The sequence below is a fragment of the Oenanthe melanoleuca genome, chromosome 1A, assembly GCF_029582105.1.
Source record: "Oenanthe melanoleuca isolate GR-GAL-2019-014 chromosome 1A, OMel1.0, whole genome shotgun sequence".
Taxonomy (NCBI): Eukaryota; Metazoa; Chordata; class Aves; order Passeriformes; family Muscicapidae; genus Oenanthe; species Oenanthe melanoleuca.
Window position 1 is genome coordinate 34,790,805 of NC_079334.1, and position 25,451 is coordinate 34,816,255.

The 25,451-nt window shown below is 39.9% G+C and overlaps 1 protein-coding gene across 9 annotated transcripts in view; it reads left to right on the forward strand.

Annotated features, from left to right (window-relative positions):
- Positions 1-3,614: 3,614 nt before the first annotated feature.
- NAP1L1 (nucleosome assembly protein 1 like 1) overlaps positions 3,615-25,451 on the forward strand; it is a 28,394-nt gene continuing 6,557 nt past the window's right edge. For 2 of the 9 annotated variants that reach the window (XM_056508929.1, XM_056508942.1), the window contains exons 1-11: positions 3,615-3,695; positions 17,412-17,446; positions 18,104-18,192; positions 19,302-19,404; positions 20,421-20,562; positions 21,027-21,107; positions 21,359-21,487; positions 21,984-22,055; positions 22,674-22,813; positions 24,416-24,561; positions 24,647-24,666. In XM_056508929.1, coding sequence (XP_056364904.1) covers positions 17,430-17,446; positions 18,104-18,192; positions 19,302-19,404; positions 20,421-20,562; positions 21,027-21,107; positions 21,359-21,487; positions 21,984-22,055; positions 22,674-22,813; positions 24,416-24,561; positions 24,647-24,666 — 939 coding nt within the window. In that variant the 5' untranslated portion in view covers positions 3,615-3,695; positions 17,412-17,429. Of the gene's footprint in view, positions 3,696-4,058; positions 4,242-4,644; positions 4,684-17,411; positions 17,447-18,103; positions 18,193-19,301; positions 19,405-20,420; positions 20,563-21,026; positions 21,108-21,358; positions 21,488-21,983; positions 22,056-22,673; positions 22,814-24,415; positions 24,562-24,646; positions 24,667-25,451 lie in introns of those variants that run through there. The other 7 variants (XM_056508934.1, XM_056508953.1, XM_056508963.1 and 4 more) reach the window with 5 other exon arrangements.

Below are 25,451 nucleotides of genomic sequence, written 5' to 3' on the forward strand. Positions count from 1 at the left end.
TAAACGATGAGTTGCTTTCTGGGATGGTGTTTTCCTTTATAAAACAAGTAGCTTCTCAAAAAGTAAACAATACATGGAAAAACTAACCAGCTCTGTGCTGTGTCATTCATTGTCTAGCCATGTAATTTGGAATTATCATCCAGTAAGAGCTGAAAGATGTGCTTTTAGCCACAAGAAAACAATCTAGTCTTTTTAAAGGAATACTCTGGATTCTCTGTTTTCACTGTGTACTCATAAACCTAGCAGGGTTTCAGTGCTGTTTGAAATTGTACAGAGCAAAAGGCATCGCTTTGTGACACTTGTAGTTTTTGCTTTGTAAATAGTTCAGTGAGTGTTCTCATTTCTGGTGATATCTGTGGAGAGCTAGGATAGTGCAGGAGGGCATCCTCCCCTATGACTTGCAGCTGTACTGATTACCAAGGAGTGGATACATCTGTGCCTGGCCAAACAGGATATAAAGGAGTAGGTTAGCCTTCCATCACATATAGGTGCTTGCAGATGCAGGCAGGATGAAAGACTGCTAGCCGTGAGGAGCCAAGGGATGTGTGGTTGTGCAAGAGACAGATAAGGTATGAAGATGTTGTATGAGGAACAGTCAGGGTTAGGTGGCTGGGAAAGGGACAGCTTGGGGTTAGCCAGCTATGCAGAATGAAAGGAAGAGTCAGAGCTATGTGAAACTGCCCATGAGAAAAGGAATCAGTACAAGCTGCCAATAAGAGAAAGGAGTCAGAATTAACAGAGTGCTCTATAAGAAAAGGAGACAGAGTTGTACGAGAATAAGGTCTTAGAAGAAAATGTGTAGAGTTTGCAAATGGAGACTGGTAAGAAATGCCAGTGAAAGGGCTGATGGTGTTGCCATCCCTATCCATCTTGACCTAGCTGTGACAGATATCTTCCATGGTGATTGTAAGTTCAGCCAGCTACCAGAGACACAAGTAGACAAGGAGTGCTTGTACTATCCATTGCTGTAACTCAGTGCTCACATGTGCCAACAGATTCCAGGAGAGGGTAACCTTGGGCAATTGGTCCTTTGGAAAACAATCAAGGTGAGCTGCTCTGACATCAGCCATGATCAGAAGAGAATGTGTAGTCACAGCTTTTCATAAGGTTTGCAGGTTTTCACAGGTTTGCAGTGACGAGCAGGGTGTGAATATCTTAAAACTGAGCCTTTGTTAGGTGCCAAACCTGTGCCTAGTAGTCTGAATGAGTGTCTAGGTGTCCAGGTAATCACATCCAGGTTCATGCTAAGGACCTTCTGCATTTTCTAGTAATACAAAAGAGAATAAAAGCAACGTTAATGTTCAATGAATCACCTGACACAGTGGAGTTCTTGAAGTAAGCATACTAAGCTTCAAGACCAACACACTTTTCTAAGCTAACACACAGCTGTTTTAGTTTGGCTGTAACTTGAATGTAGCACAAGCATGCTGGAGGCTGTGCTTAGCAAGACTGAGCCTGGATCTCAGTGCCAAACTCATCTGTTGCAACAGGCTGTTATAGAAATGCTGCTTTAGCCTCCTGCAACAGCATCAGTGCTTGACCTTCTTTAGGACCCTCCATGCACAAACCCAGAGCTGTGCTCTGTCCCTCCTGGCTTCTGGAGACAGCCTCTGCTTGAGCCCCTTGCAGAGGCAGTGACTGAGCCAGCGATGCAAGCTCCGGGGCAGGATGCAGGAGGGAGCATTCCCTAAGTGCTAGGCACTGAGGGAGAGGTCAGATTCCCTGGTATTGTGCAGCTCCATGTGTAAGACACTCCACTAGCACGTGAGGGACCTGATTCAAACTCTTCTGCTGATTTGGAGCAGCGGTTTGACCTCAAGCCACTGTTCCCAGAAGATATATCTCAGTTTTTATGCCACAGGGCAGTTCTCCTAGCATCTCTTATCAAGGCTCTTTGTCCCAGCTGGGAGAAAACAGTGTGTCTCTGTGTACACAGTGAGTAGAGGAGCATGGATTAGAGTAGCTGTTGTGCTGGCCTCGGTGATAGTGATTTATAGAAAGTTTATAAAGCTGCTGGAGCTTGTTCCAGGTATGTTTGGCTTATGGTTTCTTTGTCCTACCCTGCGTCCCAGTTCCAATAGCAGGTTTTGGGGGTTTATTAGTAATTTCACCCCGTTTGTTAGAAGAGGAGCAAGGAATGAGGCTTTTCAAGCTTTCCTTTCCTTCTTCTCCTTTGAATCTGTTGTCCTTTTTTGAGAATGTTCAGTTTCCCCTGACTGTCAAGGATACCATTTTCCTGTCCCCAAACCAGGACACCTAATTCAAACCCCAAAAGACATTTCTAAATTCTCGTTGAAAAGGCATTTCCCTCCAACCTAGAGGTAAGTTTCCAGCTTAGACATGCTTAGATCTGTGCCCAGTCAGTGTGGCTGTTGACTACCTTGTGCTCTCTACTCCACAGTGCTGGCTTTCTGTGTGTCTCATTTCTTCTACACCCCTTCGCAGGGGCCACTGGGTGTCACCTCAGGGCTCTGCATGTCACGAGGTGGTAGATCTCAGAAAGACAAGCAAGGCGAGCCACTGCCGTGTGAATCACTTGTTTACAGTTGATTGCCACTTCAGCTGATTGAATAAAGGGAACGCCTGCAATGGCATATAATTGTTGTTACAATAATAGCAATCGATTGTTCATTTTTACCAAATGCCTTCTGTACATATCTGCCCTCTTCATATTCCCAAGCACCAGACACATCAGATAAATAAGACATTAGTATCCAGTACACTTTTTAAAGGGCTGCAAGTGGGGGTACAGGCATTTTAATTTTAGACTCATGTGGCATCTCCAACTCTGTTTCTCCCTAATTCCTATCACTTGGACTATGCTGTGCAACCCTTGTCCTGGATCCTTCTTTTTCCTCCTTACAGCTTTGTGGTTTTACACTATTTAAAACTGCATAAGGAAGCCCACCTTCAAAAATTTAGTGTGCTGGGGAATAGGAGGGCATCCTTAAGTTCTCTCCATAAACTTCTGTCTTGCAGATGGGATTTATTTGCCACAAAGACATCTGCTTTTGGGGGCTGAGATTTTACTGCCAAACACTGGAACAAAGCTGGTGTGGCACCATACAGACTAGAATCCTGTATAGTTTCCTTGTTCTTAATATAGAATGTGTTGCAGATACTTGGCAGATCCACCACATTTTCTTCTTCTTTTGCTTTCTGTTGTCATTTCCATTACTTAAATAGATACATTTAGGCTGCACATTGCTTAGACAAGTAGATGGAAGAATTTGGTAAATTCCAAAGAATATATAGTAAGTATTTGGCAATATATCCTCAGCAAACAGCTCTTGTGCCACCACACCATGTGTCTGGCCATCCCACCTAATTATATTTGGGATCACTGGCTCATTCCAGCCAAGGGGAGGTAAAAGTCTCAAAGATACTTACATTTCTGTAAGTTTAGTGTAGATCACAGATGTCTCCTCCAAGCGTGCTCCATGCTATTACTCAAGACCATGAGCATGGGAAAGAAACTCTAGAAAGGAATCAGTTTTAGGAAGGGCTTTGTTAGGAACTCGAAGCCAGGCATGAAAGGCATTTATTTGCAGGAAACCAAGCCTCTGGCAGGCAAGTACAGCAAGTTAAAATGGGGAAGGCTGGAGCTGTTGCTGCCTTTGGGTGTTCATCCCAGCCAAGGCAGAAATGGTCGAAACTCTGCTGAACCACCACGGTGCCCAGCTCGGTCTTTCAAGGTAAGCTAGCGCTGACTGTGGTTTCGTGGTACCTGCCCGAGTAACTTGTTTATGCTCAGGTGCCTCCAGAAACCCCCGCGTTGGGGCTCAAGGCAGCACCGGAGCGGCGGGGGGAGCATCACACCCTGACTGCGGGCGGGTCCTGCGGGGCAGCGCCCGGCGGGTGGGCTGGCGGGGTGAGGGGGTGACACGGGGGGCACGCGGCCCGGGGTGAGGGGGTGACACGGGGGGCACGCGGCCCGGGGGTGACACGGGGGGCACGCGGCCCGGGGGGTGGGGGCGGCACTGAGGGCGGCCCCGGCTCGGCGCGCGCCGCCGCTCGGGCCCAACGGCCCTCGGCCAACGGCCGGCGCGCGCTCCCGGGGCGGGCGGCGCGAGGGCGCGCGCACGCGTTGCCATGGGACGCGGGCGGCGGGGGAGGGGGGTTACGTGGTGACGTTAATTCTATATGAGCGCGAGCGGCGGGAGCGCGGGTCCTTTCACCGCCGGCCGCGCGGCGCCTCCGCCTCGCTGCTCCTGAGTCACCGCCGCCCGCGGGCCGCGCAGGTACCGCCGCAGCGCGGCCGCCGCCGCCGCCCCGGGCCGGGGGTGCGGGGGGCACGGGGGGCGGGCGGGGGGCGCCGGGTCCGCGCTCACTCGCGGGGAGGCCGCGGATGCCCGCCCGGCCTAGCGGGGCCCCGCCGGTGGCCGGCGGGACGCGGGGGGCCGGCGGTGCCCGTGCCACGCCGAGTGACCCCCCGCCGCGGGGCGGCCGCGCCGCTGCTCGTCTCCGGGCCCGCGGCGGGCAGCGCTGCTCGCCGCCTCCCGCGCGTCCCTCCGCCGCGCCCGCGGAGCGCCCGGGCCGCGCTAGGCCGGGGCCCGTGGCGTGGCCGGCGCTGGGGGGAGGCGGGTCGGCCCCGCAACACGTGGGCGCCCGAGCGGGGCCGCGCCCGGCGGGGCCGGGGAGCGGGAGGGCGGCGGGGCCGGAAAGCGGCGCGGGGAGGAGCGGGTGAGCGTCCGGCCGGGCGCGGGGAGGGCGCGGGAGGGGCTCGGTGCCGGCCGGGCGCGGGGGCCCGCGCGGTGGGTGCGCACATGGCGGAGCGGGGAGCGCGGATGGCAGCGGCCGGGCCTGGAGCCGCCTCCCGCCCCGTTCCCGCTCCGTGCGGAGCCGCGGCGCGGGTGTGCTGTGCCGTGCTGCTGGCAGGGGGACCCCGCGACTCAGCCAGGGGACGGGCTGCTCCCGCGTCCTGCCTCGGGGTAGAACGGTGTCCGCGAGTGCAACATGTCGCTTCTCCGAGTGCCTGTTAGCTGGTGTCACCCAAATTAGTATCCCCAAGGAAGGCTGAGAAACTACCTGGAAGGTTTAGTAACTGCAAGTTATCTTGTTCATCTAGATCTGTATACGTATAAAACATACTTTTGTCTGTTCCGTATTGAATGTTTAGGGGCCTTACACTGCCAGTACTTGTGAAACTTTAAATATTGAGTAAAAAACCCAGCTCATTTGCTTACAGAAAAAAACAAACATTTTTTCAAGCAACTGGTATAGGACTAGTAAAGCAGGACCTTGCACGGTTTATATCCAAGCTCACTGCAGTTAGGTATATGTTTGAAGGTCTGTTGAGATACACTTAACATTTCATATTCTAACTCATCTGTGGGGGGTAAGAGAAGTGGGCATGATGTCTAGAAGGTATGACAAATACTCTTCTCTTGGGAGTTTAACATCTGCTGTTAGATGCTGCATTAATCAGGCAGGAGATAGTGCCTGATAACTTTAATTACAGTCATGAAATGAAACTTGAGAGAAGAGTTAAGGCCTAAGGCTGTGAACTGCTGAAGGTAGTTTTTGACAAAAATGTTAGTAGCTTTTTTTAGCAGCCTTCCTGCTGTGCCCGTTTTACAATGGTACTCTTTAAAGAATGAGAGAAGCACTGTACTTTGATTGAAGTAGGCTGACTGGTTTCCAGTCTCTTGTAAATCCAGAAATTATATTAATCCTTAGGGGAAGACAGCATTTAAAATATACATACATGGAAATTTAAGTGACTTGGATTCTTCTGTACCAGGCAGAAATTGAGGCGTCTCATGCTTTGGGTACCTGAAACATTGACATAAAGTCCTTAGAACAGGCCACTGACACCTGAGCTTGTGTGTGTGTGTGTCCCACTTAGTCCTGTGAGTGATACGTGTTAGCAGTCTTACTGCCTTCCACTTTTTCTGTGTTTCGTGACAATCATGTACTCTTGGTTTTTGAGGATGGGGTATTGTAGAATGTTGGTCCTGTGCACAGGTGGTAGATTGGTGTTTTTCAGAGCTCCTGGTCTTTCTCTGACTTTGACAAGACTAGGCAGTGAGTGTTGGAAGCACACAGAAGTACATTGCTGCATCTGTGCTGCCGGCCCAGTGTTGCAAGAAGTGCCAAAAGTACCAGATCTGCTGCAGTGCTGTCTGTTTACATACACACAGTAATGCTCCCACCATCCTTGTGCATCATCTAGCCCCTGCTTCACTCAGAAACTATTCCTGGGAGCAGGTGGGGGACTTGTTAGGGTGACCTGCTTACTGAGCACCACTGGAAAGGGGTGGTGTGGTTTTTTCCTTAGCTTTGAGCATGTGTGCGCAAGCGAAACTGAAACCAAGATGTTGTGGGCATGGTGTTTTGAACCTTTGTTAACATGAGTTTTCATAACTCTGAATGAGACCTGGATCTTCCAGGCTAAAGCTATAATACAGAACTCCATGTCTATGAAGAAACTTTGGCTTACCCTGTACATTTGATAAAAAACTGTTTTCACTAGGCCTCTAAAAGTTAAAGGAATTGTAACATGAAGAGCTCAACTTATCATGGCAGAAATGGTATTCCTTCAGGGAGTAAAATAGCTTGAGGATATTAATTTCAATAGGGAAAAATATTAGGGGGGAATAAGACAAGAATCTTCTATTTTGAATTTTTGTTCAATCCTTTGGTGAAAGCAGTTTATTCCAGTAGAACAACAGGTATAATGGGCTTGTCTCTGGCAACTTCATGCTTTTTTGCTAATGTAGTTATAATGCAGTTCATCTTCAGGTTCTTGTGAAGCAGCTGCATATGACATATCTCTAACTAAAGGGAACTGCAGGAATTGGACAGGTTACAGAAAATGGAAATGCAGGTGTTCTTTCAATGCCTGTTTGTTTCTCTGCATCCATATACACATTCAGTGGAACTTCAGCTCTGATTTTCCATGAGCTGGGAGTGCTTTGGTATTTGTGAGGTACTAACAGCCATTTACACAGAACTTTGCAGAGAGAAATGAGACTATTTAATGCTGGTTTTATTTCAGTACAGCTGAGGAGTCTGGGCAACTGCATTCCATGGAGCTTCTCCTTAGGGAAGTGGCTGGTAAATAATGGAGTGGAATTTCATAATACGTGTTTAATCTGAGGAAGGGTTGTGATGATGGGTTTAATGCTTATAGGTCAGTTTTCATTTGTAAATTACTTAGCATTCAAAAGTGATTGTAATTAAAGCTAATTCAATCTAGCTGATTCTCACTCAGCTCAGAGGTTAGTGCATTTCCTCATCACCCAACATTGTTAATCTGGAGAGTGTGTGGAGGTCTGGTGTCATAATGTATTTGTCTAGAAAACCAGGCATGCCTGGAAGGCATCACAGAAGTTGCTTGGGGATTCATCCGACGACCTTCTGAAAAATTAGGCTTTTTAAAAGCAATGTATGTGGGCTTTGAGGCCTTCCTATACTAAATGATTTTATTATTTTCTGGATCAGCAAAGTTAATGCACAAGGAAAAATCCTGATTACTGATGTGGCCTTTTGTATTTAGTCATAACTTTTGACCTTAAGCTTTCAGGGAGACTTCACATATCTTAGATTAAAGCTTCAGTCGCATTAAAAAAAAAAAAGAGCTTTCTAATATATATTTGATACTCTAGTATTACTTAAAAATATAAATAATTTGAGATATGAAGTGACTTGTATTTTCCCAAAAGATTAATCTTTTAAATGAATTTGCATCATCTGCTTAAATGAAGACATTATCTGCATCTTAACTACTTGTCAAAGGTTAAACTGCAGGTCTTTTCTAGATGGAAAGCTATTTAGATTTTAGTACTGGAAAATACAGATACATTTGGGGGCTGTGTGTTTAGATGTACATCTGCACAGACATGACTTGCAATGGTGATGTCTCAGTTTAAATCTTAATTTGCCATAATGAATAGAGGGTTTGCACATCATCTGTTTCACCTGGTCATTGAGGACTATAGAACAAAGTACTGCCAGTTTCTTCTTGGTAGATTTTTATATTCAAAAGGTGAAAGCAAATTTTAGGTACAAAAACAGTGAGTTTTGGACGTACCTGTAGCTTTGAAGCATTCAACTGACGATTTTACATTTATTCTTTAAAAAACTACTACTGCCCAATTAACAAACAAATAATGAAGAAATCTTTACCCAAAACATGAGAGATACTAGAATTAGCCAAGTATTGGAGATTCTTGTTAAGAGATTTGACCAAGTAGGTGCCTGTAATCTGGAATGGACAAACCTCTAGACTTCTAAGACCCAGGTCAGAAACATAAATGCTTGTTATCTTTTCTGACCATCTGCACTGTGATTGGTTCAATCCACTACTTTATGTATTGTTAAATATGCAGTGTTTCAAAGGAAGGAGAACAGTTCTTTCAGATTTCTTATGGGATGACTTGCCCATGAGGGAAAGTTTTGGTTTAGTTAAGGCCCCAGTTAAAAACCTGACAGGCATTGAAAAGTTAAGTTGAGGAACACAGGGAGGATACAGAATTGTTCATATTGAAACCAAGTTTGAGTCAGTTCTTTTTGAACTTCTTGTTAATGTACATATTTTTGTGTCATTTCTTGTTGCTCTCCTATCAAATACTATTAATATAAAATGTGAGCTGCTTCTGTTGCTCAGGTATTCATGTTGCTAGGCCCTTAACTGAGCTAGTTCCTCTCTTCAGTGTTGAGCAGTGGATGCAGTATTTTCATTAAGAATGTATTACTGAAGTGCACCATGATTGTGTTTTGTAGTGTGTTTTAGTCACTGCATTCATTTCAGATCTTGCCACTTCTGCAAGTCTTCAGTGGGCTGCGTGCCATTATATAAGTCTTTTTCACTTTTTGAAGTTTAGAAGGGAATGACATAGCGTTTCCTTTATACTTGTGAGATCAAATTCATGCATCCATTACCACTAGCATGAAAACTGGTCATGAAACAGGGGGATATTGTATCTATTATTATCCTGAGGGGAGAGCTCATCACTCCCTACTACAACCCAAAAGGAGGCTGTAACCAGATGGGGAGTGGTCTCCCCTCCCATGTTAGCAAGCAACAGGATGAGAGGAAATAACCTCAAGTTATGCCAGGTCGTGTTTAGATTGGATATTAGGAAAACTTTCTTCACTGAAAAGGTTGCCAGGCATTGAAGCTAGCCTAGGGAAGTGCTGCAATCACTATCCTTGGAAGCGGTCAAAAGATATGTTGATGTGGCACTTAGGGACATAGTTAAGCACTGGGTCCAGCTGTTAAGTACAAATGCTAACTGGCATGGCAATATATGGGAATCTTTACCAGAAGATAAAGTAAGGTGTCTTGACAAAGCAGAAAAGGGCAAGGAACATGGACAAGCGCTGTTTCTCAAAACACACTCAGAACTTTTAGCTATGCATGTGGGCTTAAATGTCTGAGATAGGAAGTACTCATATCACCGTGTGAGAGATACATTCCTTTCATAAACAGAACACCCAGTTTCTCTTCTGAATGATCTTCAAGTCAGAGAAAGTAATCCCTGCTGGAAAAGCTTATTGTAGGTCTTCCTTAGCTATTGCAAAACCCCATACCCCCTTCTTTTCATCAATGTCTGAATGACAGTAAGGTAAAAATATTTTCAAAGCATTTCTTTGTACAGTGTTAAGATCTTCAGTTACACGAATAACAGCAGGGTCAAGAGACAGAGGGTGTTACAGGCAAGTACCTTTTATAACAAGTCACAAAAAGGATTAGGCAAGTTTGAAGTTACTGTGAAGCTACTGCTACATCTCGCTTAGGGTAATATGGCAAAATTCAGAATCTGGCTGTAGAGAACAAAGAAACACTAAAACGTGATAATGCTGAACCAAGTAATGCAACACAATTGAAAACTGTTCTCTCCCCTTCAAGTGGTATTTTTTTTGCACTTCCTAATAACTCCTGAGATAAAGGCATCAACTTCAGCCTTTTGCCAATACAACTGTTTCACTAATGTGTTACAGCACAAAAACATTTTCCTCATTTCAACTTTAAAGTGCTCTACACTTGTACGAAAATGCCAGTTGATGGGAAAAAATCAAGTTTTGCAAAATAGAGGAATGATATATATATATAAGTAATATTATTACTCAGCTATTAGTAACTGCAGCATTTGTTTTCATTCAGGTGGAAGCTCATTCTAAGCTTTCCCCTGAACTAATCTTTCACTCAGGAGCTGAGGATTTGCTCAACAAATACTGAACTCCTCCCTTTGTAGTGTTTTTAGTGCATTTTAGATAGTGCCTGTCAACTCTTTCAGCAGAAGAGAGCCTCCATACTGAGAAGGAGATGGACTACAAGATTACAAATTGAAATCAGGACTAACTTATATCTGCATGTTTGTCTATGCTACTGACCTGAGCTTCCTGATCATGTTCTAAAAATAGGGTAATTAGCACACAATGATGCTTTTGTTCTGAATGCCAAGATTTTGTAGCAGAAAACCTAACAATTTCTGTTTAGAACAATATTTCATTATTACAAAAGTAGCAAGTTTAAACCCAAACCAGGAAAAAAATAACGACGGTCTTTGTTTCTTTATAAAACAAACTACTCACTATAGCTTTTTTTACAGTTTTACTTCCCATCACGGGTAATGGGACAAACAACAGCCATCCTAGAGGGTTGAAATCAAAGTCTTCTTGTATAAAGAAGTATTTGAAATTTCCTAAGACAGTATTTCTCAATATAGCTCATGTTGGTACAGGTATTCAATTTATTAAAAAGTGGCAAAATAATTAAAAAAAAAAGTCTTTTGCCAGAGTTCTTCTGGTAGCAGGGTGCACTCTTAACAGCTTAAAAAAAAAAACAAACCACAAACTTGTACATGCCACAACATGAAACAATGGGAAAGAGAGCATTAATTTGCTGCCTAGATCACCACATAATCAAACAACCATATTGGCATTTACATTGCTATCTGCATAGTTCACATTGTGCATAATTCAAATTTTTATCCAATTTGATTTCAAAAACATCTAAGCATCCTTATGTGAAAAGAAAGTTTAAAAATACTGAAAAATATGTACAGGTTTCAGAAGTTCACTTTTTGCTAGAACATCTGATGAATGAAATTTTAAATTAATTCACTAACCAAGAATACACTGAAATTCCTAAAAGGTACTTAGCAACTTCTTTGTTAGCTTCCATCCAGTATTTTTTTTCTGTGGCAGCTAGGCCACTACTAAACTGCCATATTTAAAACATCCAGTTTTCAACTAACAAGTTAGTGTACACTTAAAAAAAGAACACAACCACGACTTTAACACATTTTGGAGTCTGTTGGGATGAGATGTTACAACTGGCAGTAAAGACCCAAAAGAAGAATGTCTATGGTTATGGTTTCAGCCAGTCACTTTCAAATAAATACAGGTACAGTTTAAAAAGCAATTGTATCTTCAGAAATACTCTCTTGTGAATTTCACTCAGTCTTAACTTTGGCATCAATATAGAAGTATGTGATACCTCCAAAACACTGAAGATGTTGGGAAAAGAATCAAGAGGCTGTGTCATGAAGATCTCACCAGTTCAAACATAGCAAGCATGTTTCTGATAAAGCCACCTCGTGTGTACAAGGAACAGCGTAAAGCACTATACCAGCTCCCACTTAAACATTCAAAGATGAGTAATTTCCAAAACTGTAGTATCATGACTTAAATGCTTAAAAGGGTGACCCAAGTGAGGCAAAATAAATAGTATTGAAATCTGGAGTAACAAATAAAAGATGCAATTCCAGTGAAATTGTTATGAGAGAAAAGATCGTACAGTTCAGTAGTAACTAGAGAATATTTAGCTCTTCAAAAAAAGAAGCAATAGAATAATGCATTGGGTTAAAAATGTCATTTTAAAAGGGAATAAAGTAGAAGATGGAGTGTTTCCTTTATACTTGAGAGATCAAATTCAGTGATTGCTACCATAGCTTCTACTAACAGTTTCAGAATGAGCGATGCATTTTTTGGTTGTAGTACCAAGCCATTTGAAGTGTCAAACTATACCATGTACTGTGCGCTTTTTAAACAGTTCACTCAGTTCTCACAGAATTGTTTAGGTTGGGAAGGACCTTTAAGACCCCTCTGCAGAGCATCTGAACTCTTTAAAGTTACTCTGTTAGAGGTTTTGAGCAAATTACCCTGAACAATTACTTTGAACATCTGCAGTCAAAAAGAGTGTTTTCTAATGCATCTCTTCACTATTCTAATTTTTGTTTTCTGTATTTAGTGATGATGTAAGGAGGAATCTTACAAGTTGTCCTGAAATTCTAGGCAAGAACATAAGTTAAAAATAACTTCTAATGAATGTATTGCTCTTGAGTTTCCCAGTCTTTAGTGAGAGTTGAACTTGGCTGGTATGATGTAGTTTGTCTGGCACCTTTGGTTTCTGCACGCATTGCAAATAATTTACCAGACTTAATCCTGATGATTTTTTTTAAATACAGCTAGCTGTCTTCCAGCTGGATCTGTGTTTTCTTCACTGTCATCTGACTTAGTCCACCACTTACTTTGTTACCTTGTGTTGCAGGTTCTGAATCCCACATAGTGCTCATTTGTTTTACTTGTTTTCTGTTAATGTATTGCTTCCAGTTGCCCAAGGCTTACCAGGGACGGGAAGAGGCTGATATGCTGTTCTGTGGATGAGTTGACTTATTTATAGTGCTCTCAACTACTGACTTCTTAGGAAATCAGTTAGGACAAAAGGATAATTTCTTTTAAAAATGTGACTTAATAAGTTTGGCTGTCGTTGGGGTCTGATAGCCTCAAAAAGCCTATTTGTGACTCTTGAACAACTTGAAAAATTTCTTTCAATTGCTATTCCAAGGTAATTGTGTGAACCATTTGTCTAGAGAAGGGGAAAAGGTGTTTCCTGGAAGGGAGGGTATGGCTACTGTGTGTGGTGTGGTATGCTCAGCTGAGCATGTGTTGTCACCCTGCCAGCCCTGGGGCTTGTGCAAAACTGCCATTTTTTGCTGGAGAAACTGTGTCTCAGGAATGTCTTGCTGCCTCAGCTGACTCGCAGTTCACCTCGCTGTGACCTGTCTTCCTGAGGGCGCGCGGATGTCCGGGTAATCTAATAGTGCTGTGCTTACTTGGGGCACGTAAAGCTGAGCTGAAAAAAAGGCTTCTCACCAAAGCCTGCGTCCTAGCTGTAACGTGGCTGGTGCCTCTGCAGATTCAGGTTAGTTCCTGTGTGGAAAAAGGAAAGATTAGGAACTGCTGAACACGTAGAGTTTGTATTTCTGTCTTCACTTATGCAAAATCATTTAGCAAATTATCACACAGTTTTGATAAGTTTTAAATTTTAGCAGAGGTTTTGTTAATTTTTAGTAATTTTGCAGGATGCACTTAAAACTGTGGGTAAGCTAGTGCTGGATTAAGTCCTCTAACCTTCCCATTTTGATAAGGAGCATGCTTTCTTGTGGTGGCATGCAGGCTTAAGGTACCTCTATGAAAGAGGTTTTAAATTTGAACTTTTAGGACACTTGCACTGTAGCTTGCTTTTCTGTACTTTTGCTTTCTTTTTGTAGCATGAACTTCCTACACATTCTCTTTCAAGCTCTGAAAAGATAACTGCTACTTTTCTTCTGCAAATATTTACAATGAGCAACAAAACATTGTAAATGAAGACTGTGGGCACCTCTGTATTTGACCATAATGCAATCTACTGCATTAAAACAGTTAGTGGCTGTAGCTGTTCGACTAACAGGGAAATAAAATATTTTACTAGTAAGGTTTTTTGCACCTGGCTTTATACAGGGGTGTAGACTACCCTTCATTTGTGCTCATAAGCCTCTTCATACAGACAGGAGGCCTAGATTCCAAGCAGTATCTTATCCATAGTAGTCACCTAGGCACTGAGGCTTGAAGCAATACACCAGGTGTATCCAGGTTTGTTATAATGCTGCACTGACAACTGGTGGACTGATATCTCCCTGGCATTGCTTCAGGAAGTGATGCTAGTGGTTTTGTTGCTCACATGCCAAGGTGCAGCTGCTGTTTACGAACGTAAATGCACTTATGAATGAAATGGGAAGGACAGCTGTGTCTTATGGAAAGTAGAGTGATAAGAGTTCTATATTTGAATATTTACTGTTGGGTAGATACTGCAAAGTAAATACTGCAGTGATATATTCTAATGTTATTGATTGTGGTATATAGTGTATTTGAAACTCTGACTAGACCTAGACCAGGACATTGTGCAGAGATAGTGGAGGTTGTTTGCTCTTAAAGTCTGCATTTTCTCAGTGTGTTTCTGCAGTGTTTTTGTTTCTGTTTGGGTTTTTTTTAGTCATTAGAACTGTGTTTGCAGAGAAACTTATGGCTGTTTAAGTAAATGACAGTAAACAAAGCGTGATGCAGCTACATCTCTTCCATGCTAGTGGGTTGCACAGATTAGCCTAAATGTCTGCCAGCATAGTTTTCTTGGCAGTGCCTTAAGTCTCCTTACTCAAGAACAGTTGTCTAGAGCTGGCAGATAATTGTCGTGACAGACACTAGTATCTCCTCAGTTTGCAGAAGAACTCTTCCAACTGTATGCATTTTGATACTGAGTTGTGTAAGGGTAGATTAAAGTTGTGGAGGGAAGATTAAAGGATGGGACATGAAAAAGGCTGCTGCAAGGAGAATAGGAAAAATTGGATGAGAGAGTGAAGCACACTAGAGGGAGGCTCTGAAGTTGACAGCAGCTTGATACAGTCTATTTTAATTTAAAAAATCTTTGAAGAATGTTATTCAAAGTCTTTGAGTAAACTGTGCCATAATTTGAAAACACAGTGCTTGCATGAATTGTTTAAGAGCCAGAAAGCAGAGGATGATAACTGCCTATTGCAATGACCAGAGAGAGGCAGATGCTGGAGTCCCACAGGGTGCTGTAATGAGATGAATGCCTTTAGTATGGTCAGAAGTGATCTTGGAAAGAGGATGAGCACTGAAAGGATGGATGAAAGTTTGTGATGACAAGTACAGTTGTTCAGAGTGGAAAACAAGGGCCCAGTGAGGAATTCAGTAACATGAGACTGCTGGTGAAACTTCTTCTGCTACACAGTTGCATAGTGTAGGAAAATATGAAAACTGGTCTCTGAGCTGAATATTGCAACTCAAAAACTTAAATTATATCATCAGCTTACCTGCATGGTTTTGGAGAAAATGAGGACTAGCTTCTGAAATAAAAATGTGTTATGACATTGTCAAATAGCTGCACTTCTGATCCAGTGTGTTTTTTCTGAATGTAATTGAAAGCTATAAGTCTTTCTGGGGGAATTCTTATCATGTTATTGCTTTTTTCCAAGGTACTGGCTAATGGCCCTTGTTGGAGACGGGATATCCATCCCATGCTTCTTAAAGATTTTAGGCATCATTCATAGCCAATCTTGTCTTTGTTTAGGAAAAAATGTTTAAATGAACTGTGGAAGTTGGTCTCTCAGAAAACCTCTAAGGTGTTTCATATAGCCCACTGACTTGGAGAGACCACAGGGTTTGTGCTGCCACTGGTCACACCTTTGTTGAAAGAACTACCTTTTGTTTTATGGAAATTTAAGGGTTTTTTTGACAGGGAGAACAGAGAAAGGAAATGCTGGTCTCTGCAAGGAGCATCAGTGTCGCATTTGCAAAAAATGTATGAAAGGCTGGTGAGCTGTGCATCTTGTGTTCTTTTGCACAGCAATACTATCGGTCCCCTTGAAATGATCCTGCATTAAAAACAAGTTAATAGGAAGTGTGTAAGGAAAAAGTTGTATGTTTTTCATGGATACAATGTTGTGTACATCAAAAATAATGCTAATTGTTACATTGCTCAAGTAAAACAGGTGCCCCTATGTAACAGTTGTAATTGCAGTATGCTTTCAGTTTCTGTAGGTCTTCAGTCCATGCTGTCTTTGAGAATGCTGTTCAAAGGAGAGTCTTTGGAATTGTTGCAGGGAATTGTTATATGTGTAAAACTGAAATCACAAGACAAGCAAATGTGATCTGAATAAAATGAGTCAGAAATATTGCTGTAATTCCTCGTACTGCATTTTTAGATGTTCTTCAGTTTATAGCAGTGCTGCCATTCTATTTATTAGCAAATACTGTATTTTTCTGAAATAGATGGACAAGTACTTGGTTCCCTAGTTTTTCTGCATATTAGGAAATGCAGTCTTTTTGATTGCATTCTAGATCTGTATTTGGCACCATGTAATTGTGGTCCTAAATGAGGACATCAGATACTTAGTTTCCATGTAATTGTTGGGAAGTAGTTATGACACCAGAAAAAAATATTTAGATTATATTTACATAAAATGTAAGTGTTTAGATTCTAAAGTGTTTCTCCATATTGACTGTTAATATCCTGATTTTATTGGGATTGTGTTTTTGTGTTACACCTTGGACAAATCAAATGCAGTTTTCACTTTTTTCTGGAACACATCCATCCAACACTTTAATTAAATTCCTGTTTGAATGCATTGTAAGGAATTGAGATTCCTGAAGGAAATTTGAATTTGTTTCGCTTACAGGACAGCAGGTAAAATGGAGACTCTAAAGCATTAGTTTCCTGGCTTTCTGGGCCAGTGAATTATTCCTGGTAGTTGGAGCCTCCTGAATTACTGGAGGATGGTAGTAAGAGGACAGTGTTTTCTTGTGCATAGTTATGTATTAGACTTGAAGTTATCTAAAACATCTCTTTGGAGACTAGGCTCCAAGGTACTGTTTTGCTGGTAGAAAATGCTGCTCGTTGTATAATATATTTGACAACGTAGGTTTTTCATGGTGTGCAAGATTTGCAATATTCTTAATATTAAATGTTTCTAGTTACTGTATATAGAATAGGTTTATTATTATACTGAGATATTTAAGAAAATTGTGATCATTCTGAACACAGGAATTAGTCATGTTAAATAGCCTAGCACCTGGCATCACTTTTTTTGGTAGAATGTTGCAATATTGTGGCGGTTCTGAGGAACTTCTTGCATTGGTTTTGTAAAGCTGGGATTAAAAGTAAAGCCACAAAAAGGCATCTTCATTCTTAAACTGCTTTAGCTGTAAGTATGCTCTGTCTGCAGTCACATGCTGGAAATGAGCAAACTGTTAGCAGTACTCTTTTTGCTTTAGTTTTTCTAAGGTTATATTCCAGTTTTATACTTAGGACTAATTTTCATACTAGTACAGTCCTAAGATCCAAAACTCAACATGGCATTTTGCTGGTACTTGGTACTTCAACTTTTGTGAGTAGATCTATAGGTTCTAAACCAGAACAAAGTTTTTCAATGTTTCTGTATGTTTTAGACTGAGAGCTCAAGATGTGCAAGGGAGATGTGCCACTCTGTAATATGTATTTATCATGTTTCATAAATCTGGTTTGTGTTTCTTTTAGTATTATGGAACATGACTAGAGTTTATAACTGGAATCTTGTGCTGCCATTCTTATATGTTTTTTTTTTGTTGTTTTTTTTTCCTAGTGTTTGAAATCTAGCAGAATGGCAGACATAGACAAGTAAGTAAAATCTGTAGGCTCTGTGTGTGTCCTGTGCTGTACTTTACATGGCTGGAGTCTCCAGATACTGGATAGTCGACCTGAGATTTATTGCATGTGGGAGAAAAGCTTATTTTGCTTATGCATAAATGGGTTTGTAATTTTAAGTAAATATAAAAGTAGTAGAAGACATAAGTCAACTTCCTGTGTTAGTTGGAATTCTGGATGGGAAAAACAGATAATATTGCCCATTCCTGTTGTGTCAGTCTATGTAGGGGTTTTTCTATACTTCTGGTGCTCGTATTTTGTGGCATTTGAAGTATAGTTTAGGTGATCTTACCCACAGTTGTCAAGGCCTGCTCATCTTAAGGAAGATATGTGGAGCCAGAAGGAGGCTTTGGCTGGTTGATAAGAACAGGAGATGGAATTTTTTATATTAAAGGAAACTTTGTAATTCTGGAAAGTTACTGATTCTTTAAAACTGTTCTGGGATTGTCAAAAGGGAAACTTCTGTGCAGACAAATTTGGCTTTGTTTGGCTATTAAGACTTGTTTGTCATAGATCAAAAGATGCAACAGTTTGTTTCTACCCACATAATCTGTAGTTTGAGATCTTTTATATCATTATAGTATATTATAAAATTAATTTCTTGATGCTGTTATTGAATATTTCTAAAAGCAAAGAACAGTCTGAACTTGATCAGCAGGATATGGAAGATGTTGAAGAAGTAGAAGAAGAAGAAACTGGTGAAGATGCCAACAGCAAAGGTAATGTTGAAGCTGTTTCTAAAGCTCTAAGCATATGTGCTTTCTAATTAGTGTGTTAAAAGGCTTTTACTGCAAAAAAATAGAAAGTGGTAAAACAATTTCAGATGTACAATTGTATTTAAATTCTGAAGCAAGGACTATTTTTTCAAATGGTCTGATTTTTATTAGTTGTCTGCAATTACTCATTTTAGTCATGGTTAATACCAGGTTCAGGCAGCACTGGCCCCCTGTATAACTGGAAAAGACAGGATTATTGTGGATATGTGACTAAATTATTTCAAAACTGAAAACATTTTAAAACTTCACACGTGAAATTCTGGGTATAAAAAATTAATGTGCATATATATGTGTGTGTATATCTCTTACTTTTGATTAGTTGCTAATAATTTGCTGCTGAGTTGACAGTGAACAGAACAAATCATGCTTAGTGTTACCACTCTTGAAATTAATAAATCCTTTTTTTCCCCCCCGAAAAGAAACATAAGCACATATCAAAATACTTCCATTTTGTTACTGCTGAACAGTCTTACTCATGCTTTGTACTTAAAGTGTGGGGACACAGATGGAATGTAAAGAGCAATTAGCCAAAAGAGAAATAACTAATAATCTCTGCAATAAAATTACTTGGACTGCTAATAATACATGTTACATGCTTGCTTGAACAGAATAGTAACAGCAAAGTAGAATATTTTGCTCAAGATGTTATGCTTTTGCTAGTCTATTAATTAAAAAGCATTTTCAGAACTGAATGGCAGAATTTTGGGGAACACTTTGACTAGCTGAAGTAATTAAATGGCATACAGTAATTAAATGGTAAGTACTCAGGTGTCCCACAGGAAGCTAGAGATGAATGATGTCTATTTTCAGTTATTTCCCAGCTATTATAGGTGAGAAACAGAGGGGAAATTCTACTCTAGGAATCCTGGAGGGAAATTGGATTTTATAAATCAGAAACATGTTTTGGTAATAGGGGAACTTGGCCACAGTTTTAGATGGCTCTTCTGCATTTGTAATTCTTGTCTAATGTGTTTTTTTATGCTTCTTTGTTTCTTTTAAGATTGGTCCAAAAGATGCACTTTGTGCTTACATGATTTTCTTTTTTAATTTAGCTCGGCAGTTGACTGTGCAGATGATGCAAAATCCTCAGATTCTTGCAGCCCTTCAGGAAAGACTTGATGGTCTGGTAGGATCATCTGCAGGATATGTAGAAAGGTATAGCATTTGTTTAGTATGAGCAGAGTGTTAAAATGGTTCTTTTGTTTTCTGAACAGTGTTGTCTATGACATTAGTTGTCATAAACCACTGTGCTGCTCAGATAGCAAAAAAACTCAATATAGTCTGTCTCTTATGCATCTCAGAATTGAAGAGTTTTTGAGGCTTCATGAAGAAAAGAATGCTAATATCTACAGTGGCTAATGTTTTCCTCTGTAGTTACAGTATGGCACGCTTGTTAGGAAACTTTCCTGCTCTTTCAAATCTCTTTGTAGCTTTGTCTTGGTCATGAAACATCTGTTATTTAAACTATAGTGGTATCTCTAATACAGTAATTTTATGCTTAGACTGTAACCATTAGCTGATACAGGAATGTTATTAGCAGTACTTCATGTGGTTTTCTCATGTATCAAAACTTGCTGTAAATTCTTGCCAAAATTTTCTGTAGTTGATCTGCATTTGAGGCATGCAGTAATTGCTTTCCTTGTAATACAGTGTAGTTTTGTAATACAGTGGCTCATTTAGCAAACAGTTCTGGCTCACTTTGGGTCAGACAATGTGTTTGAAGACAGTGCTACCAGCTGCTGTTCTCAGTGAAACAAAGCAGCAAATTCTGAAGATTAAATTTCTTGACAAAGAATAACTAAACTGTCCTGAACTTTTCCATAAAACCAAACAAATTAATGGTAAGACCTTTCTTAGATACTATGATTTTACTTTGTTGTTCATTGATGAACTTGTAGAACTTGTTTTTAGAATGAAGATTTGTTGCACAAATTTCTCTCATGATTTACCCAGGTGTTTGGTTCCAACTGTGCTTGAGCCTCAGTTTAAGAGGTTGTGCTAAGGATTTCAGTCTTATTGGTGAAACTGGTTGCAGCTTTGATTTCGACTTTCTAAAGCTTAAAATAGAGTGTAAAATGTGTTGGTTGATTTGCAAGGGGTCTGGTTAAGGAGAGATCAATATATTCTTAAAAATGCAGTGTTACTAACAGTTCTGTCACTGAATATTTCAGCTTGCCTAAAGTTGTTAAAAGACGTGTGAATGCTCTCAAGAACCTTCAAGTTCAGTGTGCACAGATAGAAGCAAAGTTCTATGAGGAAGTTCATGAGCTGGAAAGAAAGTATGCTGCTCTCTATCAGCCCTTATTTGACAAGGTATTTTAATGCTATTCTAATTTGTACTTTAATGCTTCATCTAAAATAAAAGGGAATATTAAAACCAGAAAACCTGCTGATGTTCCAAATTGCTTTGGTCTCATATGTGCCTCTTCAATTCAGTTGATACAATTTTGCTGTCCAAGTGAATTATCAACTAAGATTAAGAGAGCGAAAAGTTAAGTCTGTTCCATAGTTACCAAAATGACTTCAGTATATCAGACCTCATTTTAATTGAGCAAATGTCAGATGATACCGTAACTTTTCTGGGACTTTAGTGTTTATTTTAGTGTGTTGAAAACCTCCTAAATGCTGAATCTATCTTCTAGAGCCAGAAGAAAAAGTTTTGATAAGTAGTTAATGTGTTACTAATTGTGTAATTTCGGATTAGGAATTTACTGGTTAGGGCATTGCTGATTGCAATGACAAGGAAGTTTGAAGACATTCTTTGTTTCATCTTCCAGCGAAGTGAAATCATCAATGCCATTTATGAACCTACAGAAGAAGAATGTGAATGGAAAGCAGATGCTGATGAAGAAATTTCAGTGAGTATCTTACTTGGTTCTTATCAATATCTCAAGCTTTAGCATGAAACAAGATTCAATAAGCTGAAATTTTTTAAAAAGCAGGTTTGTAATGATTACTTGCTATTAGTAATGATGCTAATACTTAATGGTTCCTTCAAGCATCCACATGATTAAGATTACATCTTAATTGCACTGGTATCAACAAAGAACTGATGAACCTTATGAGCTCTCTTAAATTTAAGGAAACCCAATATTTTTATTTTCTCAAGGAGGAAATGAAAGAGAAAGCTAAGCTTGAAGAAGAAAAAAAAGATGAAGAAAAAGAAGACCCTAAAGGAATCCCTGAGTTTTGGCTGACAGTATTCAAGAATGTGGACTTGCTCAGTGATTTGGTTCAGGTAGGTGGTGGTCTAGCCTTGTTTAAAGTTGCATTGGTAGCTAATTCAAGTGTCTTCAAGAAACAGTGGAAACACTATGATGCTTGATAAGTCTATTGGAGAGCAATAATGGAACTGTTACTTGGATATCATCTCTGGTAACTTCAAGTGGGAGTACAGAGCACTGAAATATCTTCCTGCTGTGTTTTCTTTGAACCTATTCTGCAATACTAATAAACTTTCGGTGCTTAAAGAAGTGTGTGTGGAAAGTGTATTAGACATTACTAAAAACTGTACATGGTGTTTGCCTGGATTTTGGTTGTCTACTGTTGGGGACTCTGTACACAGCCATTGTTGCCATCTGCTGGTCATATTCATGGAAGCATTTCAGTGTTGTAACAAGGTTTTTTTTCCTAAGGAAAACTTGTTCTAAGCACAGGTTTTTATCTCTGCAAGACCTTAAATCTGTGTATAATTGAATGTTATGAAAATTAAATACACTGTGTTTTCTCTACAGGAACATGATGAACCTATCCTGAAATACTTAAAAGATATAAAAGTGAAATTTTCAGAAGTTGGACAGCCTATGGTTAGTTTGACTTATTAAACAAGATTACTTTTGTGTTATCTTAAGAATTATTTGTATTTTAGCAACATGGTCTGTGATAGCCAAGTGTCTTGTGGAAATCATGAGAAAATACACAGCTGCTGCTTCGGGGAAAGCAGTACAAGGACTAATGCTAGTCTTGCAACACCCTGTGCATGAATGTATACTAAATTTAACCTTTAGCTTCTGATGAGACTGGCCTTAATATCTGATAACTTAAGTTTCACCATTGCACTTTGATACCTTAGGGCAATTTTTGTCTAACTGCTCTAATTTCATATATTTCCCTGGCAGAAATCAGACAGTTTTCTAAGTTCTAGTATTTTTAAATTCTCCCTATTTTAATACCAGGAAAATTGTTTGCTGGGAGGATCTGTCATTACTGCAAGCAGTATAATAACTAGGAAGTGAAAGATCAAGTAAATGAAAAGATTTGAAGATTTACTGTATAACTTGGGTAGCAAATTCTAGATTAAGTTATGGACGTACTGGGGAGGAGTGCATTCTGTTGTGCACCACGTGTATTGTTTGGATTTAGGTGTTAAGAAGTTAAAAGTGTTTGTAAATAACTAAAGTTACTGTTCTGGAATTCTTTTTAAGAGTTTTACGTTAGAATTTCATTTTGAACCAAATGACTACTTCACAAATGAAGTGTTGACAAAGACGTATAGAATGAGGTCAGAGCCAGATGATTCTGATCCCTTTTCCTTCGATGGACCAGAAATCATGGGTTGTACAGGGTAAGTGCTAATGGATAGCTTTAAGGCAATATAACAGTTCTTTTCCTTAGCATTATCCAGTTGTTGAATTTTCCAGCACCTTGGGGAGGTGCTGGAAAAGATACTTCCCCTAGTAACTTGTGAATAACTAGGTTTGACATGAGTTTTTTAGTTATCAATAACTTCAATACAATATAGAAAAACACATGATTTGTATTGCATTATTTATAAGTCTATAGTAGGCCTGGATAGCTTTTGCTAGAGTTTGTTGTACTGCTTCTCTTAATCTTTTTGTATTTCTGACACGTAGCACTTTGGGGGAGTGTATTCCAGATTTACTTCTTACATTGCAGTTATCCATTTTGTTTTTAAGCATTTAATGTTTGCCTTTGAATGTCTGTTTGAGAAATGGAGAATAGTCATCATAGTTCCAGGTTACTCATTTTAAAAAGCTGTCACACTCCTTTTTCAGTGAAATTTTCTGTTTTAAATTAGTTAAGTAATTTTTTTTTTCTATGTGTCCCTTTTTTTGTGAACAGAGGGATGAGAGAAAACTGTTTTACATAATTATCTGTATGAGTACACTTGAGCCTGTTCAGTAGTTTTTGTGTTCAGGTCTCCAATGTTCTGACTGCTTTTCTGAGTGATAACAACTAAGTTACAGCCTATCACTGCATAGTCAGTGTTGGCTTTACTCTTAAATTAATTTCCAGTTGTTCATGCTGACTTATTTATCTCTTAATTTCCCAGTCAGTTTAACATATTTTGCCAAGTTCTGTAAGATTTAGTTTTAAGTGCTTGGGTGGCTTTGATTAAAGTGTTTTGTCTTCCTCAGCCAGTTTGGACTGATTTGAAAATCATGAATCTTGGTGGAGTTTGGTGTGAGATGTGACTGCTTCTGTAAAATTATTAACTCCTAGTCCTTGTTTTCTCTTTTAGCTAAGAGAGCCCCTTCTTGTCCCAAAGCAACTGAGTCTGTAAAAGAATCTCATCAGAAACTTCTGCAAATGCAGTTAGTTTCATTGATGTAACTTTCATTCATGTGTCACCAGAATGCTTTGACTGTTAGAGAAACATGTAGGCATGATTTTGCTCTGTAAGCAGGATAGAGTTAAAAAATCCCAAAACAACAAAATGCAAACAAACTAATACAACTCAAGAAGACAAGATCCTCACAAACAACTTAAAATCAGCCAAAAACTACATGCCTGCTTGATGCATTGTTTTAAGGACTTACTGGTTATAGTGATAGATGTGGTGAACTTTGCCATGTTACTAATGTGCCCAAATCCATGTTACTTTATAATGGATGGGTGCCTTTAAAAACGATGCAATAGTAGTTGTTGATAGAAAACTAGGCAGTACTTGTTAGCTAATGAAAATTAGCATTTCAGAGATAGAGTGGGGAAGGACGAGTTTCTGGATGGAAATAATCCTAAAATGAACCTGTTACTCTTGTTCTCAACCAATAAACTAATAAAAAGATAGCACTGAATAAATACTACCATAGTGTTTTCTCTTGCAGGTGTGATAGTCTCAGATACTTGTAACCAGGGGAATGGTCATTAAGCTGCAGGTGGTTTTGGGTTTTTTAGTGTCATTTGTTTTTTATTTACTCTTTAGTTGCCAAATAGACTGGAAAAAAGGAAAGAATGTTACTCTGAAAACCATTAAGAAGAAGCAAAAACATAAGGGCCGTGGAACAGTCAGGACAGTGACAAAAACTGTTTCCAATGACTCTTTCTTCAACTTCTTTAGTCCTCCTGAAGGTAAGCTGAACACTAGTTTATGTGTATTAACTTTAAATGTAGAATGCATCTCACTCACTTGTTCCTTCTGTTCTTTTTTCTACAGTTCCTGAAAGTGGAGAACTGGTAAGTGAGCTTATTTAAAAAATGATGATGAAGTGTTTATGGAATTTTAAAATCTGTTAAACAGCCTCATCCTTAACTGCTTCTGTCTTTAACTGAGAAAACTAGTATGAATTGGAGTTTTCTTTTTTAGGAGGAATGTTTGAGTTGAAAGGCAGAATTTAGTTTAGTCAACTTTAACAGTTTATGCTTCCTGAAAGCTGTGTTGTGAATTGTTAACAGTTGTAGAAATGTAGTGATCTACATTATTAGTCTTCAGTTTAATGGATGGTGTAAGTCTCTCAGGTGTTCTTTGGATGATTTTATCCAGTGGCTGAATGTATCCAGTTTGTGGTTTTTTTCTGTTAAAAATTTCTCAAGCTGTTAAGTCTTGAAGAAAGTAATAAGAACAGAAAACTGCAAGAGCCTTCTTTTCTGTGTGCACACTATGGCAATAAGCCATGTGTTTGTAAGGAGAAAAACTACCATAAATACTTAGCACTGGGGAATATATTATGCAGTTTGAGTGAGAAATACAAAATTAAAGCTTCCAGAAGCATGCTGTTAGAACTCTAGTTGGCCCAAAAGCTGTATGTTCTTAACATTTAGAAAAACAAAACCCAAAACTAAATCTTTTGAATTGAAAATAATTGCTCAGGTGGGAGACAGAAGAACACTTGATATGAAAACAAGAGGACTGAAAGTCTAGTTTGGATCAGAGAGTGTTTTTAGGTGTTCAGGTGCTTCAATAGTGGTTTTGTCTAATGGGAATCAAGGAAATGCACTGTAGGAATCAGAAGTAGGTTGTA